Here is a 25,096-nt window from a genome sequence, read left to right as displayed (position 1 = left end):
CCTTGTCATGGGGACACCATGGGCTGCAAACACTTGAGAGAGAGAGAATCCAGGACTGTGCAGAACAATCTGCCTTCTGAGAGGGACAGCACAGGGCTATGTGGGGTGCATGCAAGATTATCATCTCTTTTTTTCTCCTCAAGCAAAAGGAAAAGTTCAGCCTTAGGAGGAGCACAGGAACACGAGCGTGGCAGCTGTTACACACAGAAGCGTACGTGGCTGGGAGCAGAAGAAAACCAGTGTGGGGGTATCAGTTCAAGGCTCCCAGACACCTCAGCTGGCAAAGGCAAAGGCTGCAGCACCAGCTATAACAGACTCACTCAGACCTTAATTCCACCCCCCCTCCACTACACAGCTGATAAAAGGAGTAATAAAGATAAGGAGTCACCCTGTCACTTGGATAAACAGTGTTACAGACACCTGTGGCTGGGAAGCTGCAGCATTGCAAGAGATGTGATGGTCAGGTACATGTTTGTGCCTTCAGAGCCTGGTGCTGGGGAAGGAGGGAGTGGAGAAAGAATCCACTCACCTGTGCTACGCTGTGGCACTGCACAGCATTCCCATGGCTGACTGCTAAGGGGAGATAACAGATCCAAGGCAAAATGATGTTGCAGGACAAGAATCTAACACTACAGCCACACAGCACCACCTTCTGTGGGTTCACAGGGGTCTCCCCCAGCCCCAGCAAGCTGCCAAGACAGACCCTGGCACTCACCAAACTGGGTGTGCAAGGGGCTGGCAGTCCGAATCCCACCGTGCCTCTTCTATGCTGGGAACTCCTGAGGTTGTACTCGTTCCTCCCAGCAAAGAGATTTCTGAAGGAAGACTTCAGCTAAGAGACCATAAACATCTCAACTTCCTTGAGGCAAACAAAACCTTAGAGCTGAATTCTTCCTCAGCTGGCTACAGGGAACTCTGCTGTCCTCCACGGAGCTCTACACGCCGAGAGCCCTCGGAAGCTGCGATGGGACCTGACCCCCCATTCAAAACCCACCAAGGAAACACAACTGATGACGAGCAATCCACACAGAGCCATGCACCATGCAGCAAGGCTGCGCTCTGCTCCAACCAGGAGAGCAAAAGCCTTCCCTGGGGAGATGTGGAAGGGAGCCAGAGCTTTGCATATTACTGTATCTTCGGCAGATGGCTGTTCCAGCCTTGTCCACGTTTCCGAATGAGACCATGTCCCCTCCCCTCGCTCCCCTTCAGCAGGATCTGTTCTAGCAGTTCAGAAGCCCAGGAGGCCGTTCTCCCTCTCCTCACACTGGAGGAAGGTCCTTTGGAGGAAGAGCAGACGAACTCGAATCTTTAGAGGAGCGATTCCTCTCCCCATACCGAGCCCTGGGGGACCCATTTGGAAGGCAAGAGCTTCAGCCACGCTGCAAAAGGCGAACGAGGAACAAGGCGACCGAGTGGAATCCAGCTGACCAAGCTAACTCTTGCTTCTGCATTCAAAACCACAAGCAATTAGCCTCTACACTAATACTTTATCACAGGAGAAATGAATTCCAACTTAGAGAGTGTAAGAGAGAGATGGGAGATTCAAAATTAAGACGACGTGACTTTTGTAAAGCTTTGCAACAACTACCGAGTGAATCACAGCTACAGAAGAGAGGTTTCCTCTTGGCACAAGACTGATACGCGTATTCGGTGGCTCTAGGCACAGCTACTGTACATCAGGAGTTACAGAAAGGTGGTTTAAAATGCTAACCACGTGGGACAGCTCTGAACTTCAAGAAACCTGTTTCTTAGTACGTGTACATCACATCTCTGTGTGTACATCACGTGCATGGGGAAAAGAAACGAGCCCTCCACGTGATCCTACCAGTCCCAGAGCCTTTCTCTCCAACTCTGATGCTGAGACCTGGTCTTCAGCACGGTTTCTAACCACACGCAGGACAAGTAACGGCAACACCCAAACCAAAAGGAAATTTAAAAGAAAGAAATAAGAAAAAGAAGACATAAGAGAAGATTAAAAAGTCAGTAACTAAAACCAGCAGATGATATTAAAACTGCAGAGCTGGGTGCAGATCCAACCTGTCATTAAAAAAACATCCGACCAAAAGAAGTCACTGCACGAAGCCCAGAAGACACGAAGCAAATTCCCACTGGGTAGCAAGCAAAACACGACAAGTTCCATAAAAATGCACGCTGTCCCTCAGTCAAAGAAAATAAAGCAAACAAACAGAAATTAAACATTTGCTCAAACTACAACCGCTCTGTAGGCAAAATATTATTTTTTTTAAAGATGGCTTTTTTCATTTTTAAACTTCTTTTTAAGCTACCTAATTATGTGTGAGAATGATTTCTAAAAAAATCCCATGGTGTCGGTATATTTTCTTTCTCATAGCAATAAACAACACTCCTGAAATCCAGCATTCACACATGCATACTTAGATTTCGTATTCTCCTCTGGAAACAGCTAGTTTTAAGTTACTGAGCTTTTGTTTTTAATCTTCTTTATCCAGAACACGGAGGCAGAGAAGGGGGGGATCCACGTTGTGTCTGTCTGCACATGAATCCCCCTCCCTTCCCCCAAAAGTCAGTTCTTTGTTAAATTCTCCTCTTGGCGATACCCGTTTTGTGTGTTTGTGTTTTTAAGACTGTCCGAAGGGATAAGGACCGTGGAAACCCTGAAAGAAAGTTGGAGACATAATCAATATCAACAAGAAATACAAGACTGATCAGTGTACCCCTACAAACACCATCCCAACCCAGTGCTCCTAAACCAAAGGCATCCCGGTACCCACCAGCACGACCTTCGCTGTCCAGCCTCAGGGAACTCCTAGCCAGCAGGTTTTGGTGCTTATAGCTGGTTTCACAAGTGATGTCAGATGTTACCCACTTACCTTTTCAGGTGTTAATTTGGCCATGTAATAGCCAGGAGTTACTGGACCACAAAGCAACCTGTGTTTTCTACAAAAACCCCTCCTATAGATGCTACAACACCACAAGGCCAAGCACCTGCGGTTTCACCAGGCTATTCTAAAGAGCACAGCAAACAGTTAAGTAAGAGGCTGTGACTGGTAGAAGAGTCTATTTAACAGAAAAACAGAATGAAATCAAGGTTTGGAAACCCATATTCCCACATCACCACTCTTGGCCCTCTCGAGATACCAATCTTCATTGTCCTCAAGTGAAAAGTCAACTGCAACATCGAACCAAAAAGTTCTATAGGTTACTACAGAATCCTTTTCTCCCCTTCACATCCTGAAGTGAGTCACCCAAGTGACAGATCCAGTAACAGTTCTCAAGTTAACAGGAACTCCTTTCTGTGATGTCTATTGTTCAGACCAGCTGTCCAGGGCTCCATGAGGAAGCGCAGCAAGCGATGGACAGGCAGGAAAGGCATCGCTCCAGTCACAGGGATGCAAACCACACACAAAGTCCTCCCACAAGATCCAGACACATACTTAGGTCAGAAGTGAGAGAAGGGAGAAAAGCTCATCCCAGCTCATTGGTAAAGTGGGAAGACCATTATGAAAATGCTTTTACTTCTAATAAAACAAAGCCCAGTTTCTTTCTAGCATGCTGACGAGTAAGACAGCCAAGAGCCCAATTAGCACAAAGCCATCCTCAGGTTTTAAGTGAATCTCTGGCTTCACTTTTCACCATTTCACCTTTAACAGAGCAAACCTCTTAGGAAACACTGTTTCCTGCACATTCTCCTACAACTCCATCAACCTCAGAACCAACAAGTCTTTACATGACTCCTATGAAGTATCAGCTTCTTAGGTTAAACCTTGTTGCAAACCGCAAGGTTCAAGAGCGACCTTGTGTATCTGTGTTGCAAAGGAAGAGCTTTAAGCAGCTGGAATCTTGCTACATATGGTGAGAAAAAGTTAATTCTTTAGGATATAGCAGGTGGCAGAATACAAGGCAATGGTAAAATGAAGCATCTCACAGCAGCTCTCAAACTCAAGCAAGGGAGGAGGCTCAGCAGACAATTAAACAGGATCTCTCACAAACTGTGAGGGAAGTAGGGAAGTCTGGAAACTTGGGAATCAACAGAAATGCACACAAGTGATGGAAAACCAAAGATGCTTCTGCCCTAGGGATATGCTGTGCTCCCAGTTTGTGAAGCAAGCTTTTCAACAGGTAGCACCCAGCAGATTCCAGCACAATAGCTCGCCTTGGGAAGAAGCAGCTCCCACCAAAAATCAAGAGACTGAGATATTCAACATTTCCAAAAACCACAGTCACTGGAACATGGGAAGAGCAGAACAGAAACATTAAAATAACCTGGATAAGTGCACAAAAAAGAACTCCCAGAGGACACAGAATTCCTAAGCAGTCTCATCCCAAAGGCGCTGAGCTCTTAACTGTCCTTAGGATTGCTCCACAGAGGAAAACCAGGATTTGTTGCCCATTACCTGTACAGACCCATTGCCCAGAATCTGTCTCCTGTTTCAGTGGCCTGCAGGTAAAGCTGTTGGCAGAAGGGTTTGACCAGCAGCTGCCTGCTCCCTCTGCTGGGAGCTACCGGCTGCGGAGCAGAGCCCGTGTTGTGCTGCTTGTGGATCGCAGGGTTTGCAGCACAGGCAAAGCCTCTCTGATACAGACTGTGCATGCCATAAATCAAGACATCCACAGCACCCCGTGACATACAGGAATTAACACCGTTAATCAGCACACACTCCAGAGTCCTCAGCTTAAGTCAGACATGAGACCAGTTCTTCAGTCTTTCTGCAGAGCCTGTGAGAGGCCATTAACCTTTCCACTTTCAGGGAAACCCTCTGGATCTTCAGATGCTGTTTTCTGTAGCATCTAATTTAAAGCCATAAAGTTACACTAATCAAGTGTTAATCAAACCCAGGAGTGAGCTCACCTTCAGAGTGTCAGATCAGAGTATGCACAGCTTTGTACCACTCACTACACTGCAGTGAACGGGCTGATGTCTCTAGATCTGCTTCTCCCATAAGCAGTCCCAAGACCAGGCCCAGTGTCTGTGATCAAGGTTAGCATCTCCTGATGTTCCAGTAAGAAACTTTCAGTAAAGAAAAATTTCAGTAAGAAAAACCCCCAAATCCTCACCTTTGGGATCCCCACTCTCCACTGCGTTTCACTTACCCGTGAGATTTATCAGTGTACATGAGCATGTACACAATTAAAACCCACTTCCTTTGAAATCAGATGTAGACTTGGTTTAACATCATTCCTCTGCAGAGGAATTGTTTCTCATGACATTCATTCAACACACACAGCGTAACAGCATCCTGACACCTGAACACTTGAGTTACCACTGCAATGAAAACACCAAACCCCGTTATACGGCGTCCTCAAGAGTAATCATCCCTTGTATGCAATATTTCACATCACAAACAGGCAAAAAATAGTTCTGCCTCCAGCTGCAGTTTTTCTGAGTTCATTCAGCTGAAGAATTGTTTGGGCTATATTGGGTGAATTCCCTTCTATCCTCAAAATGAGATCACTGTCTTTATGAAAAGCTCAGCTGCAGCTTTGCAGATTTACTTGCAGTTCTTCTGGTATCTTCCACAGAAGTGATCACTAACTTGCTATCCCACAAACCACAGAATCCCAGGGGTTGGAAGGGACCTCCAGAGCCCATCGGGTCCAACCCCCCTGTCAAAGCAGCTCCCCAGCTCATATTGCACAGGTCAGTGTCCAGACGGGGCTGGAATCTCTCCAGAGAAGGAGACTCCACACCCCCTGGGCAGCCTGTCCCAGGGCTCCCTCACCCTCACTGGGGAAAAGTTCTTCCCCACGTTGGTGTGGAACTCCCTGTGCTCCAGCTTGCAGCCACTGCCCCTTGTCCTGTCCCCACAGACAGAGGGAAGGGGCTGACCATTTCCCGCTGCATCCCATACTTAAGATATTTATAAACATTAATCAGGTCCCCCCTTAGTCTTCTTCTCTCCAGGCTGAACAGCCCCAGCTCACTCAGCCTTTCCTCACAGGGGAGATGCTCCAGGCCCTTCAGCATCCCCGTAGCCCCTCTGAATTCTCTCCAGGAGATCCCTGTCTGTTTGATCCCAGGGAGCCCAGCACTGGACTCAACACTCCAGGTGGGGCCAGACCAGGACAGAGCAGAGGGGGAGGATCCCCTCCTGTGACCTGCTGCCCACACTCCTCTTGATGCCCCCCAGGATCCCATTGGCTCCCTTAGCCACAAACATGAGCAGAGGACCGTGGCTGTTCAAGGAAAGGCTCTACATGAAAGTTATTGGGATAAGTTATCACTTGTCTTCTGTATCTCAAAGGGAATCAAGACGCTGTGGAAAGTTAAAGGCCTCTGTAAATACTGAGCTCTTTAAACGGAGGCACCTGCGCTCGAAACAGAAGGAAGTTAATCTCCCATAAACCATCACCACACCGGCTTTCAAACAGCTATCTTTATTTCACCGCTGCGCCCGAGCCACGATCAATCAAGGTACACTTCCAGAGACAGGCGGTTCTGACGCACAGCTGCACAGCAATACAGGAGTCTCCCAGTGTACACTGACAGGAGCATCAGGCCACGCCACAGAGTCCCCGTGTCCTCCTCTCCTCCCGGCCGCTCCTGCCCAGCGCTTCTCCCAGCCACGCAGGGCTCTCCTGACTGACTTACGTCAAACCCACGGCAAACAGAAGAGCAGCGTGTTGAGCGCTTTCTTGCTTTGTTTTGAAGTATCTGTTCCATGCATGCTGTGCAAACATGGCGTGGCACTAAAGACCACCGGGAAGTTCAGAACCGTCTCACAGTGCAGCCAGCCGCAGGGCTGGTTTAGACACACAGAGCGGGTGAAGGACACGAGGGCTCAGGCACACGATTAAGTTACCATGCAACAACTTACTCCTGTAACTCAATCAATGGCGTGCTTTTAGTCTGCAGAGATAGAAAGAACAGGGGAAACTCTGTTGGCCTGCAATGGAGCAAGTTAAGCTAAAATCAGGTTCTCTCACATTTCCCACAGTCCAAAAGCAGGCAGACTGTCGGTTTGCATGGATGAGCTAACATGCAGCATCCAAACACACTAGTCTTTCACCAGATAAAGCAAACCAGCTCATGCAACATCAGTTTAGCCTGCAGATGCTATGTAGCAGCGTGGCTGGCAGAGTAGCTACAGTAGTTTTGAGTCCAACATTCTCCTGCTTTGTTCTAAATGAATTTAGCCACGTGGTAACTAGCCCACTTTGAAGCTCAGACACCAAGGTGCAAGTAGCTTCCATCTCTTCTACATGGACACAAACATTTCTGGGGTGTTTTCCTTATTCATGAGTATGGTTTGGTACCCAAGCAGTTCTTAGTGAAAAAAAACTTCTGTCAAGTTCAGAGAGAGACTCCAAAATATGCCCTGGTTTGGAAGAAGCACACATCTAGAAGCAGCAGCAACTTTTGAACTTGGAGAGGGGAAGCCAGTTAAAGGCTCTAAGGACAGAGAGGAGGTTTCCCCTTATGTATTGAAAGCTGTCAAGTAGCAGAGACCAGAGTTCAGCTCCACACAGGATGAAGCAAGATGGGGGAGGCATAAATACAGCAGGAAAAAAAGGTGTGAAGATTTTCATTTTATAAACTCCAAATACGTGTTATTGGGCTTTCAGGGGTAGCACAGGGAGCAAACAGATTAATACCAGACAAGCTGCCAAACACTCTTTGCTATGGGGGTGACTACACAAATTGTTCTGTACAGGGAAAATCTTTGCAAAATCACAACTTCTACATGCAGTTTTCTGCATTACACAGAAAGCAGCAATTCCTCAATTCATAGGGGCAACAGATTTAGATGTGTATATATTTATTTTTATATATATATAGGTGACAAGTACAATCTGAACGTCAGTATATGGCTATCCACCTCAGATCTCTCCAGACATCGAAACCTGTATGTTTCTTTCCTTAGTTAAGAAATCTAACTCTAATTCCCCAGGCACTGTAAGACTGCATCTTCTGCTTTTAATGTAAAAGACTGTCACAAGAGAGCAGCAGTGACCTCGACAGTGTTGCTACGAGACAGGAGTAAATAGAAGGAAGCTATATTAGCCCCATCTCTCTTGAGAATCCAGAGAGAAAGCGATTGCCAGAGAGGAGGATACAATACCCATGCATGGGTATAGCTGGACTCTAATACAGCTCATCCCTACCCCGAGATAAGCATCCTATCCTGCACTTAAGCACATCTTTAAGTCTAAGAACATGCAAAAAACCTCCACTGGGAATAGATAACACGACAACATGCTTAAAGCAATGCCCTGAACACAGACCCTGATCTACAACCACTTTCCAGCAGTTCACTTGATGAGGTGAGCAGGGTGGACCCAGGGAAGACATACACTACAGCAGGAATAAAGATCACAATCGGTCTGTTTCAACAATATCACAGGTATCAGCTGCTTATAGGGGAATTCAGTGTCTTGTCTTGTTTATTGGTTGTGTTTGGGTTGGATTTTTTCCCCCTCCCTTCCCCCCTCAGGAAAATTAGTTTCCCTGAGCAGAGCATCCAAGCCACACACTGTCTGCCACCTAGGAAAGCGTTTTAAATGTTTCCACGTGTGAAACATTGATATACTTGCTCAATCCAGCAGCAGATGGCACATCAGTGTCACTGAGACTCTGGCTCCACTGGGGAATTTCGGAGGGAAAGTCACACCTGCTCAGTTGCACCGGAGGGAGAACTAACACAGAGAAGGTCTGGCAACTTCTAGTATGTTTTACAGCTGCAGATGCCAGAAACTGCTAGTTTTCTCAAACATTTTGGGGTCTCATCCAAGTGCATGACTGGGGTTTCTCCATGACCTCTTGGTAGAGGGGAAGCCTCCACAACAATCAAAGAAATACAAGAGCTTATGCCAAACACGACTGGGGATTCACTCTGTCCTCTGGGTCCATGAAAGCAGACAAGAACATCAGAGGTCCTGCCCAAGATAAAGCAAATCCAGGAATCCTAACACACAGCTACAGAACCAACCCATGGTATTTTTGTCTGCTCCTAGAACTTGAAATAAAGCCTCTCACATCAAGAATCAATCACAAGACAACAGCTTTGCTTTCCCTTTCTCCAGCAGCAGCACAGAGGAGTCATCCCTTGGGGAAGATGGGCTCTTCCTAACAGGCACTGGAACACTGTCTGCTGATCAGGTGTGTAGAACTTCTGACATCAACCCCAATAAGGCTTTCCCACTTAAGCTGGGGATACTGCTTACACATCACCCCTTTTCAGATCCAAACCAGCATCTTCTTTTCCAGATGGCAGGAAGAAGGCATGCAGCAGCACTAGACCTCAACTAGGGAAGGTGAACACGTTCATCTGGCAATTTTAAGCAAGACCAAGTATGCAGGATGTCAAACCTACTCAAGCTTGGTCACTACAGAAGCAGTATCATACCAATATGACTATTAAGTCTGTGGCAGAATGCCTCCAGCCCTGGACAGGAATGACAGGGCTGGAACAGGACTCTGATCTGCAGACCTACCTTGTAACGGCCTCCAAAGGAAAAGCTACCTTGTTTTATTGTATCACAAATAGAAACACTGCAGGAGAGAGAAAAAAAAAAAGCCCTCAAAAAGCCAAAGAACTTTCACATGCCCCACCCCATCTCCAAAAAGGACCATCAAGTCCCTGCTTTTATCTCAGATAATCCACCTCAAATCCACCCCAAAATATTTTGAAAATACAAAAAAAAAGGGAAAAAAAGCCTCAAACCAAAACAACAACAAAGGGAGAAAGGCCACCTACCCTAGATCTGAGGTTAGATTATAATGGCTCACACATCTCATACGAGTACTGATTGTGGACTTTGGGTTACTAGCTAAACCAGTTTACATTTAGATTTAGTGAAATCCTGTTAGTGCTTCAGTGTCCTTTTTTGGCTTTTCTTTTCCACATAGCTGACCTTTGCTATGTCCTCTACACCTCCAACAGCCATTGTTGTGTCACACCTATATTCTCTGAGAAGACAAAGCATCTACTCCTCAGCCAAGGGAATCTGGTGGTACATTTACCTCTTGGTGCCCACACCACTCCCACTATGCAGGGTAAGGATATATACCAGGGGAACCCTACAGAAAACGGAAGGCCACGTTACTGCCAACCCCCCCATCCAGAATCTCTACACAGGAGCTTGCTCAGAGGTGCACACATTGGCAGTTCCACATCCATCCACCTCCAAGTGCAAATCAGCCACGAAGCAATTGCCAAGCTCTGCACTCAAAAAATGGGCAAGGGGGGGGAATAAAAGCCACCTCCAGCCTAAGGTTGGCCACCAAAAGTGGAATTGAGTTTTCCCACCTAAGTTAAACCTACCATTTTAATTCTGAAAGCCTTAGGAAACTCCACCAACTCAGCCAAGCTGTAGTTTGTCTTTTTCATCAGCTGATACAAAGAGCTGTTACCAATCTTTGCTGGGGAACGTACAAGGACAGCCACAGAGCCACACTCCCTGCCTGAAGCACCTGAGAAAGCTTGTGCAGAGCAGCTGTGTCAGTGTACAGCCAGCCTCTGCAGTCAGACACTCATCTGTCTCTTCAGGGGACACGGATATCTGCCAAGCAACCTCTAAAAGGCAGCGACTGTCAGTCACTGCCAGTGCAGGTTGTACCTGAACCCACAGGCGAAAGGCTTTGTGTTTTACTCATCTCCTAAGCCATCCACTTCACTTGCAGTGAGTGAGAATCTTGAAGCAGGAGCCAATACAGCTTGTAGCAAGTTATGTTTAGGGTGCAAACCACAGAAAGGGCGATTGGTAGTCTGCAAACAGTTAATCCCACGCATGCCATCAGTAAAAAAATCATATGCAGAGCCCTGGTGCAAGGTAGGTCACTAAAATAAGATCCACTGGTAGAGGACAGGCAGTTCATCCAGTTAGGAACTAAAGTGCTGTAGGTGAACTAACATTAGGGCTTTATTAAGTCATTCAGTAACCAAGTGTTATTGTCCTACACAGCCTGCTTAAAGTACAGTAAAGCGTTTTTAAAGGAGTTTTCAAAATCAAACTAGTTTGACATACGACAGTACACACCTACACACACTGGCTGCATTAACAGGTGGATTCTGAATCGTAAAGAAGCCTGCAAGTCGTTTTTTCACACACAAGCAAATAAAAACAGTCAAAATATCACTCAGACTCATATAGCATCCACCAAGCAAGCTTTTGAGAGAGATTTAAAGTAAAGATAATTTAAGAGTCACCTACAATTATAAACAAGATAAGGACACAGACAGGAATAGTCCTTTGATTGACTGTTCCTGACAGGTAGCTTCTGGGATCAAAATGTTGAGCTCTGTAGTCTCCCCACACCAGCCAAAGAGAAGTCATCTGGTTAATGTTAAGTTTTGGGGGTTGTGTGGTTATTTTTTCTCTGTTCAAAATGACATAAAACTCAGGAGCACATCTAGAGAGATATTTTGACTCATTTGCACAGGCAACTGGAGCAAGGCTCCAGCCACTAATAGTTACAGCACCCAGACGAGATTATATAAACTTTAAGAAGAACTTGAAGCAAAAACCAAAAAGGTGGATCTGGTAGAGTCTATCAGAGGCAAAGAATCTTTTAATGTAACATGAGGAGTTGGCAGAGTCAGACAGTCAAATTCAAAAACCTTCCTTAGCAGGTCTGGCAGAAGCAGAAGGGAAGGGCTTTGCAGTTTGTAACGAAGAACTATTACACACACCACAGTCTGATCACCTACCCATTCTCCTGTTCTCCCAGGGCACCTACCTTACTGTATGTCACTACCGACAAGTTGTTCGAGTGACTGCTGGGGGAGAGATTTACAGAGTTTTGTGAGAGTCCATTCTGATCTTGTTCGATTTGGTCAGGAGCAGGCCCCCATGTGTTTTTGCTGATTGTGCCTAGCTCGGAACCCCCAGGGTCTTTTAGGTTGTTTTCATCTGGTTGCCTGTTCTTCTGTGGAGAGGCGAAGGGGTTAAAATTTCCTTCTACCTTGCGGTGCGGTTGCGTGTTGAACTCTGTCTCAAAGGACGACAGCTGCTGTGTTACACCTAGAAGTCCTCCAACTTCCACGCTGAGGATCACCCAGATGACGTCTGCGGAAAGAGAAAGACGCTCGGGTTGTCGCTAGGTGGAGTTTGTGAAGGAGGCAGGAGGAGGAAAACAGAACATCAATTCCACCCTTTACAGCAGTGAGGAAAAAGGAGACTGTTTGAAATGTGTTTTTATAAAGCATCCCAAGTCCCAGTGAAGCTCACAAGGAAACGAGGCAAGCTTTACTCCTACAGAACTTACACCAACCAGCTAAGGACACATAGAACCCCAAACTGACACAACTTGAAGCTCATCCTTATACCAATAGGATGCATCAAAAAAAGGGAATCTTGCGTGTGACTTTACCCAAGGCTACGCAGCAAGGCTGAAGTGAGAACCAGGAGACACCAGTGCCAATTTTCTACTCTCACAGTAAAGAAAAGGCAATGTTTTTATTTAGCTTTGAAAGGCTTAACTATTAAAATAAAACCCCAAAAGGGTGTCTTTGCAGGTAATTACGTTTATGACAATTCCCTGCAAAACATTTCCCTTCCTGTTCCAAAACACTCACAGTAGGTGGATAAGATACCCAGGCTCAAGAGACTATTAACATGAATCCACAAACTACTGAAACATATTTACAGTTCTTACTCAATGCATGTGTCTCTTGTACACAGATAAGATTGTTATTTTACTTACCATTCAGTTACACTTCATGCAAATATTATGGCCTATTTACATAAATACATTTAGTTTTATTCCCCTTTTTTAACCCCACCTCTTCATTAAATGTGCTCCAGCTTTGTTTTGCTGCATGGAGAGGGAAAATGAATAAGAGCAGCAGCAATATCTTATCTTAGCAGATCTAATAACAGCTCCTTGTGTTGTGTGCAATTGTTTCCAGGTTTTCTGCAGTCAAGTGTTAACCTACAAGGGGCTCTTTGCCGGGGGGAGGAGGCAGCAGGTACTTCTGCAGCTGGGTTTCACCACCACACTCCTCCAGCAGCATTAATTCACCAAAGCTCTCCTCCCAGCCCTCCCCAGCTCTAACAGGGCTGGGCTCATTAGTTTGCATTTGACAGCCCAACTCATAGAAGCATCATGGTTGGAAAAGACCTTCAAGACCATCAAGTCCAGCTGTCAGCCCTACACCACTGTAACCTCTAAACCATCTCCCAGAGCACCACATCGACCTATTCTTTGAACAGCTCCAGGGACAGCGACTCCACCACCTCCCTGGGCAGCCTGTGCCAGTGCCTCACCACTCCTTCCAGGAAAAATTTCTTCCTAATATCCACCCTGACCCCATTCCCTCTTTCCAGGTGCTGGTCATCAGGTGAAGAGGCCAACCCCCACCTGCCCACAGCCCCCTCTCAGGTAGCTGTGGAGAGCGAGCAGGTCTCCCCGGAGCTTCCTGCAGGCTGCACAGCCCCACTGCCTCAGCCTCTCCCCTCCAGCCCAGCTGCCCTTCTCCGCACCCTCTCCAGCACCTCCATGTCCTCCCTACACCACGCAGGGGGATTTTCCCTCCCGGCTCCAGGCCCCCAGCGCTCTGCCAGGGCAGGAACCCCCGGCCGCCCAGCGCGGTGCCCGCTGCCTCCTCCCATCACCGCGCCGTGCGGAGCGGCACCGCGCCGCCCCCTGCTGCCGGGAGCCCGCCCGGCAGCCCCGCTGCTGCCAGAGGCCGGGCCGGGATGGAAAAGCCCCCCCGGGAGCCAGCCCCGGGACCCGACCCCCCCCAGGAGCCAGCCCGGGACCCCCACCGCCTGAGCGCTGGGGGCAGAGAGCTATGGGGAGAGCTGCGAGCTGTACTACACAGGGGATGGGCTTCCTCGACTGGCAGCTCGGTAGCCAAAGGGAGTTTCATTTGTAGGTGGTTTTCCTCCAAAACCCATCATCTGGGGAGCTCAGCGAAGCCTTGAGTCGTTCTGTCAGTGGGTTAGGGGAAGAGAGTGGGTTTATCCATCAAACGCAGGGCTGGCGGCGAACGGGCCTTTCAACCCGCACGGAGGAATCGCTGCCCTTTCTCCAGGGACAAGTTCCACCCTCCAGTGACACCACAGAGCCCGACACACCAACAACGCTGCCAAAGCTCCCCAGCAGGGAGCTATTTCTGACTCCCCAGTGCTAACATCTCACTCAAACCCATGTAACTGGAGACACTCCCAACTGCCAAAACAGACACGGAGATGTTCTCAGTATAAACTGAAGCTGGCTGAAGATGACAGAAAGGCTCCAGATGAATGGAAGATGTTGGTGGCTCAGGCTGGCAACAGGCAAAATATCAAAAAGTGGGTTTTAAACACTGAAAACTGGTTCACAATAGATGCACCAAGTGACACTGTTAAAGCTTGGGCTGTAACTGAACTTGTCAGGTGAGGAGTCTGCCACTGCAATAGATTTGATGCCCACATGTAGCTCACGATATCCAGCACCGGGAAACAGTCCCAACAAAGACCAATTGGGAGAGCGTCTCCAGGAGAACTGTGCAAGTCCATTTGTTTTCCAGAGCTTCATGTAATCTGCAATTTGTTCCAGTGTTTAGAAAACAGTTTGTGCCGACCAAGGCAACACAACAGCTCACTTGATATTTTCTTGATTTTATTGTCTATATTGGGTCTCAGAGCCAGCAGATTTCTACCTGCACTGGTTATCAGGAGAATGTCTGCAAAGGGGCCAGGAGTGTCCATTTACCTGTGGTGGGAATGTCACAAAGAGCCTGTGACACCAGAAAAAGAGCTCACTCACCTCCGTAGTAGAGTCCCGTGGCGGTGCACATTCGCCACTGTCCCTGATACATTCCTGCTGTGCTGGGGCTGCACATCTGAACGCTGACATCTGCAATCTCCTGTGGCTCCAGGGACCTGACCATCACCATGTTTACGTGGCCAAATTGGTCTCCCCCCACATACTTCAGACAAACCCCTGGGGGCCATGCCTCTGTCCCTGGGATTAAACAGAAGAACGAATTACTGACAGTGCACCAGGAAAAGCTTTGTGTCTGTTTGTGTAAGACTGGATGAAACACGCTTATTAAAACAGTTGTGCAATTGTTGAACAGTCAAAGGAATACCAAGATACACAGAACACAGCCAGAGAGGGATGCTGAAGGAGAAAACAGTGTTCAGACAAGGCTTAACTGGACCATTCTAAGACCAGGAGGACAATCTGTATTTCTTTTTATCTCTAGATCTTCTTGACACAGAAACATTCTCAAAGTCACAGTGTAACAGCTGCAGGAAAAAAATAAATCAACATAACCACCACGCACACAGATGTTACCACTGCCAGAGACAAAAGATGAGGTCAGACCAAGGTGGGGGTTCCCCTGTTCCCCATCACTTTCTGCCTCCCTGCATGTAGCTCCTGAGCCTTGCAACATCAAAACACGTTAGTAATACAAGTGCTGGAAACATTTGCTTTCTGGGACTCATTCTTCAAGCCTGTTAGTGGTCTTGAAGTACAACTGAAGAGCTAGTGCTATATTCTAAAGGGATGTATTTCCCTTCTTGCATCAGCCCTTCTCTCAGCTTTGTGCAAAGGTGGAAAGGATTGTGACCATATAATTTATTTGTGGAGATCAGTGTTTATACTGCAGACACTGGGACTGACAGCGTGACCTGGCAATCTGTGGAGACACAGAGAACAGCTCCTGCACGCAGGCACAGCCATCTCTGCCAAAGATAACAAGTACTGGGGCAGACAAAGAGAAAAGTGCTTCTGAGATTCACAAAAAATCAGTTTAGCAGAATTCCCTTTTGCTTTTTCTCCAGTAACCTGACATGACAAAGCAAATGACTTTGAGAACACCTTCTGCTTGGTTGGGGTTGATGGAAACAGCTAAGAAAAGCCTAAACCACTGAGAAGCTTGGAACCATTCTATGTCTAATCTGAGGTGAGAATGGAGGATGCTGATCTGACCTTAAGTTACCCCAAAGAGCATCTTCTGCAACTGCCTGCCTGCTAATTTAATCCCCATGGATACTTCAGCTGAGACATGGCAGGGACTGGTTTTCTAGTCAAGTCCTTATTTGTGGAATTCACAGTGGAGCAGGGAGAGCAGGATGTGAACAAGGGACGTGCAAGATTCACTGGCAGCAGCGCTGAGACAGGGAGGTCTTTGAAAGAGGAGCTGAGTGACTGGCTGACCTCAGACTATGGTGTGTGGGAGCAGAGTATGAAGTCTCATCTTTAAAGGTTGGCAGCCCAGCAGTGTGGTTCAGTTTAAATAATTTATGTGATTTTTATCGGTTCTAATGGCTTTAGGCTTGCAAGGTGCCTAGAATGCTGCAACTGATAAGCCCCATAAAATGAAATGATGATTATGTCATTCTATTTCAGTACACTCATCTCTCAGGAGATGATAAATTGTAGTAACTGTCCTGCAGAGCCAGCAGCAGCTGGAGGTTGAGGAGGAAAAGGAAATAAGTCTGTTAAATCCTGCTGCTCTTTCAGCAATGGTTCTGCTATACAAACTGGTCTTTTAGCAGACAGGCCAAGCACCATCCTGGAAGACATCAGACAGGTTACTAGTTTTTAATATCACACTTGAAAGCCTGACTGAACTTAGCTTACTGCTTGCACACTTAAAACTGACAATCTGAGAGCTCTGCTTGTCACGCCTGTCAGACATTAGATGCTTCGGTGACGCATGCCTCAGGTATTCCGTGTTCTAGGACTGAAGTCATTTAACCAAGGGTTCCTGTAGAGCTGTTAAAAACCTTGGCTTTGCTTCAGTTATCTACCTAACAAGCAGATATTATCTGGAAACACTACAGTCCTTTGATATTATACCTTAATTAAATGATAAAATGGTTTTAAAAAGCTACAGTTCCTCCTTGAACTGCACAGTCATAACACAGCATGTGAAGCTGCATTTAACTACAACATGCCTCAACAGCATGGGTTTAACAAGATCTGGCCTCCAGCACCACTGTTAAGAGTACAGATGTACATTTTAACAAGTCAGGCTTTAACCCACACAGAAGCCAAAACAAATGTTGGCCTGGCCAGGAACCCATAAGTCAAGATTAACTCCTTTCCCTCATTTTAGGCTGCCCATGAATTTCAGAAAGGCAAACATTCCAAGAACAATGAAACATTGCTGTAGCTGGGATGTTAAATTAAGACTGAATTTGCATGCAGGAAAGAGTACATCAGAGGAACAAGGTAGCTGAAAGGAGCAAGATATGGGGTGCAGTCATAACACACACAAATTAAGATACTAACAGTGAGAAACAAGACCTGTCCAACTGACTACATTGCTAAGAACCTGTATTTGATTCACTTTAAAAAGTGCCAGTCAATTTTTCACATTACTGGAGTTTAAGCAAGCTGTGTGTCCCCTTTCCTTTGTATGGAGTCAAACAAATGGGTGCAGAAAGTGAAATAATTAAGCCCTTTCTCTAGAACACAGTCTCTGTAAACTGGAGTTCTTAAACACACATACACCCCACGTCCTGATGAAATACTGAGATTGTCAGTATGGCTTTAATCTGTTACACTTTGGTACTCAGCACAAACCTGGACAGCAGTTACAAATAGAAATAAGACAGCATAACTTTACTCACAATGATTCATTACATTGCACCTTGTTGTGTTATCATTCATCCTCACAAAAGCACAAGCAGGTCAATTAAATTCAGACACACAATTTAAACACTCATGTAACATCCTGTCATTGCAACACTTGAAGATGCAGCACTCTGCTTCGCATCCATGGATCTCCTTTTTCTCTATGACTACATCCCAAACAGATCAAGCACTGGGAATGCATTTTGCTTAGTCTCACTTCCTGGATTCCAGTCACTATTTTGACTTATTTCATCGTGGAATGTGGTCTCTCCAGCCTGGCATCCTCTCAAGAGCACGAAAAAGCAATTCTGACAGAGGAGTATTAAAAAGTGAAGGGTACCTGCCACATGTACCCTGGCATTGCTACCTCTTCTCAGAGTTAGATCATGGCATCACTGCTTCCACAGACAAAAAATGACCAAACACCAGGGATGGTCAGAGAACCCTATGATGTTCTGTGCTGGTAACATGCAGGTTGGTTACAAGCTAAAAGGCTTTGAGATTAAAAGCAACCTCTTTATTGACTGAAAACATTCCATTGGCATCAGATGATGGGAAACATGACTAGCTAAGGGCTCCTTACCTGTTTTCACATCTGACTAATTCCATTTTAAAAGATCTCTCAAACTTGTACTTCAATTTATTTTTATCTAGAGGTTTCCTAGAATTTTTGTTTGTGTGCTGGCACAAGGAACACCACCAGTAAACTGAGCTGTACATCCTGCCACAAAACATTTGTGCCAGCATAAGAAGGGGGGTGTGCGTAGGTTGGTTATTCCAAGCTAAGTGTGCACAAACCTGCCTTTAGCCAGCATCAGATCTGCCATAACACATGCTACATGAGTTCTGCTGGTCAGAAAGCCTTACCTGTGTTTTGTATCCTCCATGTTTTTGTAAACTGGGTATCAGGAGGGATGGACTCTCCTTCACCTATGGTGACGTCTTCAACAAAGGACATGGAGGGGACGTTGATATTTGGACTCTCAAAATCATAGTAGGCTCCAATGGCGGCTTGTAGATTCCTAGAAAGCAAAAGAAAAGCAGATTATAACCTAAAATACAAGTGGGTCAGGTCTTTTTCACAGGTTTACATGTGTCATCCTAAGCAGTTAAGCAAAAATATTATCCAGTCCATGTTACCTCTACTGCTCACAGGGTTTTTAAAGCTTTCACCCCCATCACACGTGGATTGTCCAAGATAAGAGCTCAAAACAGAGAATTTTACTTGCTGGGGACACTACATTAGACCACTTTTCTACTCTGCTTATTTTCATTGGAAATCTTGGAACTCTTGAGTCTTGGAGACCTCTATCCCCTTAGCTCTTTATGAAGTTTGCCAGAAAGTTCAAGAGTTACTGAGGGAAGTGTTATACAGCAGCACAAACAGCAGGGTGGTTTCTTTACACCAGCATTGTGTTTCCTGAACTAGTTTCAAAAGGACCAAAAGGAGCATGAGATGCCCAAAACACACAGGACACTCTCATGATAACTCTCAGGGCCAAAGGGCATCAGTAGCCAAGGATAATAATAATTGAAGCCTCGCTGCTTTTGAAACATACAGTCACATATGAATCAGCAGTACTCTAAGACTGTTCATTAATATAATCATCATACGAGTGCCTGCTCAGCTCTGGGTAGCCACAACTCAAAGCAACTTATAAGCCACCTGAGTCAAAAGTTCTGACTGAATAAAGACAAATGGCAGTGGAAGTCTGTGAGATATTAAGGACCTCCAGGAAGCCACAAATGCTATTGATTCCTGAGTCGTGGTGTAGCTGAAGCTCGTATGGTAATTAATGTGAAAAAAAGGAGCAGTCAAACAGGAAGAGGATTCATGAGCCTTTGCTGCTGTTCCACGATATACTATTAAGTTATTATGTAAGTGTTTGGCAAGTCATCTAATTCCCCTGTTTACGCATGTCTGAGGTTGTGGCCCTAATGTACGTGTTGTGAGTAGGTGCTGTGAGAATGGGGATGAGTAAAATCCCACCAGACACAGTGGGCACAACCACTGCTTTTTATTTGTGATTACAAAAAATCTGTGTTGCTGTTTTTGAGGACAGAAACACCTCCCCCAGATAAAACTTTCAAGAACTGGGAACCACCACCTGAAACAAAGCCTAGAAGCTGTACTACAGGAGTCCAGTGATATATTGAGGGTTTGTATTGTGTGGTGGAGTGTCATGTGTCTAAACCAAAGCCAGAAAGCCCAGGTGAAAGCAAGAGAAACATTTGCAGCATGACCCTGAGAAAAAGCAAACACAGGGCTTTTATTGGACTGCTTGCCAGCTGGAAAGAGACTCCAAACGGTGAGCAAAGAAACTGCCTCCTGTTCAATTCCTTCAGTGTTCAAGGGGAAAAAAATAAACCCAGGCATTCTGGAGAATGTCTGGGAGATGTAGCACTGCTTTCTTCTCAGAGAGAACATAGAGGAGCCAAAATGTAGTAGATAATAGCACCGGAGCCTGGGTCAAAGGGGGTAATAGGAGTATTAGGTAGATCTGTGAGCCACCAGTGATGGGGCGAATGGAGGGGACCTAAACAACAGATGTATCAGTTTGGTAATCCATCACAAATGACAGGAGATAATCACTGCAGGAGTTAGGGACATCCTGCTAAGTCTGCCAGAGCAGAGCCAATGCCTTAGGAGGCACTGGAGGAATGTTCTGCACAACAGCCCCAGCGATCGATGGGCGAATTCAGCAGAGCCAGGCTCACAGGCAGAGCTTTCCCCACCGACAGGGGACGGACTCTGATACCAAGGGGAAACAAAAGAGCCAGCAGGTAAGATTTCCACCTTCAGAGCAATAAATTTCAGACCAGAAGCCATTACCCAGCTAGAGGCATTTTCTCCTGAGGAGTGTCAGGGCTATATTTAATCCCGCCAGCTCAGGCACATGCTGCAGGAAGGGTGCATGTCACACTACCCAATAAACAGAGACAAATGCTCAGCTTTACGTCACCAGCCGCCTGTTGCTTATACACTGCACACCATTTACATAACTCACACCAGGGCCCTGCCAAGAGGCTCCTGTTCGCTCACCCAGCTAACACTGTGATCTAGAGTTGAGCTTTCACCAGGGCTTCTTCCTGTGCTACAGCGATGAGAGGCAAAAGGTGTTCCCAGGGCTGCAAGAAGACAGCTGTACAGCTCAATTTCACCCCCTAATCCAGTTACTACAGAAACACGTTTCCAGACATACCACAAGGTCTTGTGAGTTATGGTTCTGGAATCGGTAGGATGTTTTACTGGCTTTGAAAGGAAGGAAAAAAATAAAGTTCCAAGGGGAAGATTTCTACTGTGATTCTGTGTCAGGCAGCCTGCACTGTTTTTTTGTTTGCTTGGCTGCAAACCAGCTTCAAAAGGTAGTGGGCTATTTGTGCACATAGGCCCTGTGCCAGCTCCCTTCCCCTCCCTGTGTCATATTTCATTGCTTGCTTTGCCATTGGGAAACAGCTCCAGTCCTCTGCAGCCTTTAGTTAAAAGCTAACTAAAGAAGAACACATGCTGAAAAACAGATTTGCCACCCTTTTGTGATCAGATAAGTCACAAACCCACCTTCCTGTCCCCCCCCCATTTCTGATCCACACGCAGCGGGTTTGGTTTTGCTTGGGGTGAGCCCTCTGCGAGTTCAGATCCATCTGGGCTTTGCAGCTTGAGAATTAAAAAGAAACTTCCAGAAACTTAAAAAAGAGAAATTGAAAAAAAATGGCAAAAGCCAAAGTCATGATGACAAAGCAAATCTGACTGAAGTTCAAGTTCTTTGACACAGACAACCCAGAGAGATAGCTGTGGCACAGCTCTGCTGCAAGAGATACCCACAGGTTACTCCTGGTCTCTGCTTACACAACCACAAACCCAGTAACCTACCCAGGCCAGCTTCACGCTTTCCAAGAGACTCTGCTCCCCCTCTTTCCCCACCCCAAACCCCCACAGTACAACAGCAGCACTTTGCCTGGGCAAACTAAGTGCCATTTGCAGAGGAAATGTATTGGGCAACCCGATGTCTGCAGGTTGTTGAGATGAAGCAGCACACCCTGCGCTCTGCCTTCCTACTGCAGGCACACCAGCGGTGGAGCTCACAAGCAAGTGCAAGCATTAACCAGACAGCTTCAAGGTCAAACACTCTCAAGGCCCTGAAATCTGTCTCGGTTTAAGTATATATATATATTTAAGGTTTTTACCCTCGTGCCCAGCTGTAGCTGCACACTACCAACTGCAGACACTTCAGGGACCCAAAGGAAGAGAAGAAGGGGCTTTCACCTAAAGGCTTCTGCTTACACATCCCTGCCTGTTATTTCACTCCTCCTAGGTGCGACTTGCACCACACTACCCCCCTTTGCTCCCTCTGCCATAGGAGGTAAAATTACTATTATAAACCAAACGACCCCGAACGGCAGCTGAGGATGCCAGAAGCAGCCGGTGTAATTGACATGACTGATCTCTCCTAATTACAGGGATGGCCACACACCTCTTTCTTAACCTAGCCCTTCAGGTGTCAGGCCCGCATTACCTTTCCTAAATGAAGCAATTTTTTCCATTTTTAGAGCCGTTTGCAACAGCCTGTAGCTGCCATCCTTACAGAGCAGGTTGGGCAGGGTTTGGGCTCAAACTCCTGGAAAAAAGCCTGTCATCAGAAGTCTACCCCAGAGACTTGATGAGCCTACTTAAAATCACCACAGCGCTCGATGTTAGCCTTAAGAGCAAGACGACAGAGGGGAGAAGGCAGTAAATAAGGGTTGTAGCTCTGTATTCTCTACCAAATCCATTCTAGCTATGGGAAGTCCACCCCTTCCTCTCCGAGGGCATCCCATGACTCTTGCACGTCAAATGCTTTCCCAACAAACCGCTACCAGTGGAGCCAGAGGAAGGTGTTGCTTTTCAGATCAATCCTTCAGCTCTGCTGCTTTGTTTGGAGCCTCGGGAGCTAAATTACAACAGTTAAAACCTCCTCTGCTAATAGCTCTGGAGATGTCCCTTAACAACTCTTAAGTGTTTGCGAAGAGCTGGTTTATCTTGAGCCATTCTTTTCCTCCCCTGTTTTTTTTTCCCAGACACCCTTTTGTTATGTTAAACCAATATATTTAGACGGTAATTAATCCCAATTAACTAGGTCACTAGTCAGTATTCAAAAAAAATAAAAAGAAACTCTTCCAAATCAATTCACCAACTAGAGGCCTCTTGACAGACAACTTGACTGCCGTGCAAAGGAAAGGCAATATATGGGCACTTGGAAGTGTTTTTCTGAATTGAATCCGATTATTTTCCTTGAGGAGAATGAAGAAGCAGAAGAACTGAGGCTGAGTAAGCAGCCCTACGCAAAGCAGGGCATATGCACTAATCCTTCTGTTAGCAGTGAAACGTGGGGTTCCTGCAGTTCAGCATCTTGGAAGGAAAAGGATACAGACAGGCTGTGCTCACACCGGAGAGGAGGGACCTTCAGAGTCCTGGCAAACAGACATTCTGAAAGCAGGTAAAGGGGATCGCCTGCCACCCAGCAGCTGGAACCTGCCCGCACAGCTCTCCCACCCACCAGCCACCCTGCGGGGCTGGAGGGGGGACAGTTTGGGTTTGTCCCCAATCCAGCAGCTTCAGGGAAAAAAAAAAAATCCCTTATGATGTGCAGGTTGTCCAGTGCACGTGGGGACACAACAGAAAGCCAGTATTTGCAGAATGCAACAACTTTAACATTGAAACGGTTCCTGTGTTACAGGGATCCCAGGTTTTATTTATTGCAGAATTCTTTCATCAGAGACAAAGATTTTTTTTCTTCTTCCCCCCTTAAGGAAAAATTTTTGGGGAGGAAAAATTCAAATCGAACCACAGCTTAAGCTCAAAATCCAGCACAGACATTTGCAGAGAATCATAGAGTCACTAGGTGACCATCAAGTCCAACCTAACACGCTCCCCAGCTCCTGCCTGTTCCTCCAGCCACATCACCAGTCTAAGGGCAAAAGCTTCTAATGCTCCAATTCCCTCAAGCTGTCACAAGCAGCCAGGGCTGGACTTCTCCATGCAATGCAGAGCTAGCCTTCGCCTTAGTGCTTCACACAGGATGCAACCCGTAGATCACACACACACAAGTTCAGGGTATTTAAGTCAAGTAGAAAGTGCTTGTGTGGAACAACTGTAACACCAGGTACATTTCCAGCCCTCTGCAGAGGTAGAGAAGAGCCAGGCAAGTGCCCAAGCTGTAGTGTATGTTCGTTTGTGTCCCTGGCACTCACATATGGTGCAGTATTTTGTCAGGAGAAAGGCAACTCAGGTGTTGCCCTCCTGGAAATGGGCTGTGCAAAAGCTGAGCAGCGACACAGAAGTACAATAAAATCTGCAGCACACAATGTGTGCCACAGAACACCCCGTGCTCTTCCTGTAACTGAATTCTCAGCCCTTACAGACCTTGCTCTCGTTGTCCAAATGCAGTATGTAACCAGGCACCATAATACCCCATGAGGTGTCTATTGTTAAAACCAGAAAGAAATGTGCTAAAGAAATAGTGCAGCAGATGGGTAATTTCTCACTCCTAAATAATGGAACATCTCTACAGGGTACAGGTGGGAGAGACTAAAAATGTATATGGAGGACATCCAAATGAGGCAACCCTAAATCCACTCTTGTGTCTCCAGGATCTTCCGTGTCCAGATCTGGGGCCCCCAATACAAGAAAGATGGGGAGCTGCTGGAGAGGGGTCAGAGGAGGCCATGAAGATGATCAGAGGGCTGGAGCATCTCCCCTACGGAGAGAGGCTGAGGGAGCTGGGCTGGGTCAGCCTGGAGAGGAGAAGGCTGTGGGGGGACCTCACTGCAGCCTCCCAGTCCCTGAAGGGAGCAGAGGAACAGGAGGGGAATGGGCTTGTTAAAGGGCAGAGACTGGCAGGACAAGGGGGATGGAGTGAAGAGGAGGGAAGGGTGAGATGAGATATTAGGGGGAAGCTCTTTCCAGAGAGAGTGGTGAGGGGCTGGAAGGGGCTGCCCAGAGAGGGGGTGGGTGCCCCATCCCTGCGGGTGTTCAAGGCCAGGTTGGATGGGGCCCTGGGCAACCTTGTGTAGCTCCAGGCCTGGAGGTTGGTGTCCCTGCCTGTGGCAGGGGGTTGGAGCTCTGGGACCCTTGGGGTCCCTCCCAGCCCAGACCAGTCTGGGATTCTGTGATTTTATTTGCTCCAGCTACTGGGGAACTGGAGTGATAACGCTACAGGCGAGGACACCTCAAACAGCCATCGTATTGCTCCCGAAGCAGGAGATGCCTCGCTTGAAGCCCTAGAGAAAGCTGAAGGGGGTGGGGGAAGAGATGCACTCATTAAGGCACAGAGAAGCACTTTTACCTGGAGTTCTCAATTCAGACATTTCCAAGAGAGATGACACGTGGCAATTATGTGGAAAGTCTCAAGATGTTTAAAGGACTGGAATTTCAATCAGCAAATAGCTTTCAACAGACACAGTTTCAGAAAGCAAGATTTGTCTGTCAGTTATCTTCATTCTTCACCTCTCTCACACTAAACCATGAGGTTGGGAAACTACCTTAGAAGATGTTGCATGATCCAAAAAGGCCACTGAGGCAAGTTGAAAGCTTTAAGCTGAATGTACCCAGCTGAAGGAGCA

General features: G+C 46.7%; 1 protein-coding gene across 2 annotated transcripts in view; it reads right to left on the bottom strand.

Moving 5' to 3' along the window:
• Positions 1 to 1,912: 1,912 nt before the first annotated feature.
• ILRUN (inflammation and lipid regulator with UBA-like and NBR1-like domains) overlaps positions 1,913 to 25,096 on the bottom strand; it is a 30,048-nt gene continuing 6,864 nt past the window's right edge. Inside the window, exons 2-5 of one of the 2 annotated variants that reach the window (XM_084276076.1) lie at positions 18,365 to 18,519; positions 14,672 to 14,869; positions 11,657 to 11,985; positions 1,913 to 2,633 (exon numbers count right to left, since the gene is read on the bottom strand). In XM_084276076.1, the coding sequence (XP_084132202.1) occupies positions 2,598 to 2,633; positions 11,657 to 11,985; positions 14,672 to 14,869; positions 18,365 to 18,519 (718 nt within the window). In that variant the 3' untranslated portion in view covers positions 1,913 to 2,597. Of the gene's footprint in view, positions 2,634 to 6,353; positions 6,827 to 11,656; positions 11,986 to 14,671; positions 14,870 to 18,364; positions 18,520 to 25,096 lie in introns of those variants that run through there. The other variant, XM_084276077.1, reaches the window with a different exon arrangement.

This window comes from Gallinula chloropus (assembly GCF_964237585.1).
Source record: "Gallinula chloropus genome assembly, chromosome: 27".
NCBI lineage: Eukaryota > Metazoa > Chordata > Aves > Gruiformes > Rallidae > Gallinula > Gallinula chloropus.
The sequence above is the reverse complement of the archived record's forward strand: the minus strand, read 5'-3'. Positions and strand labels throughout refer to the sequence as shown.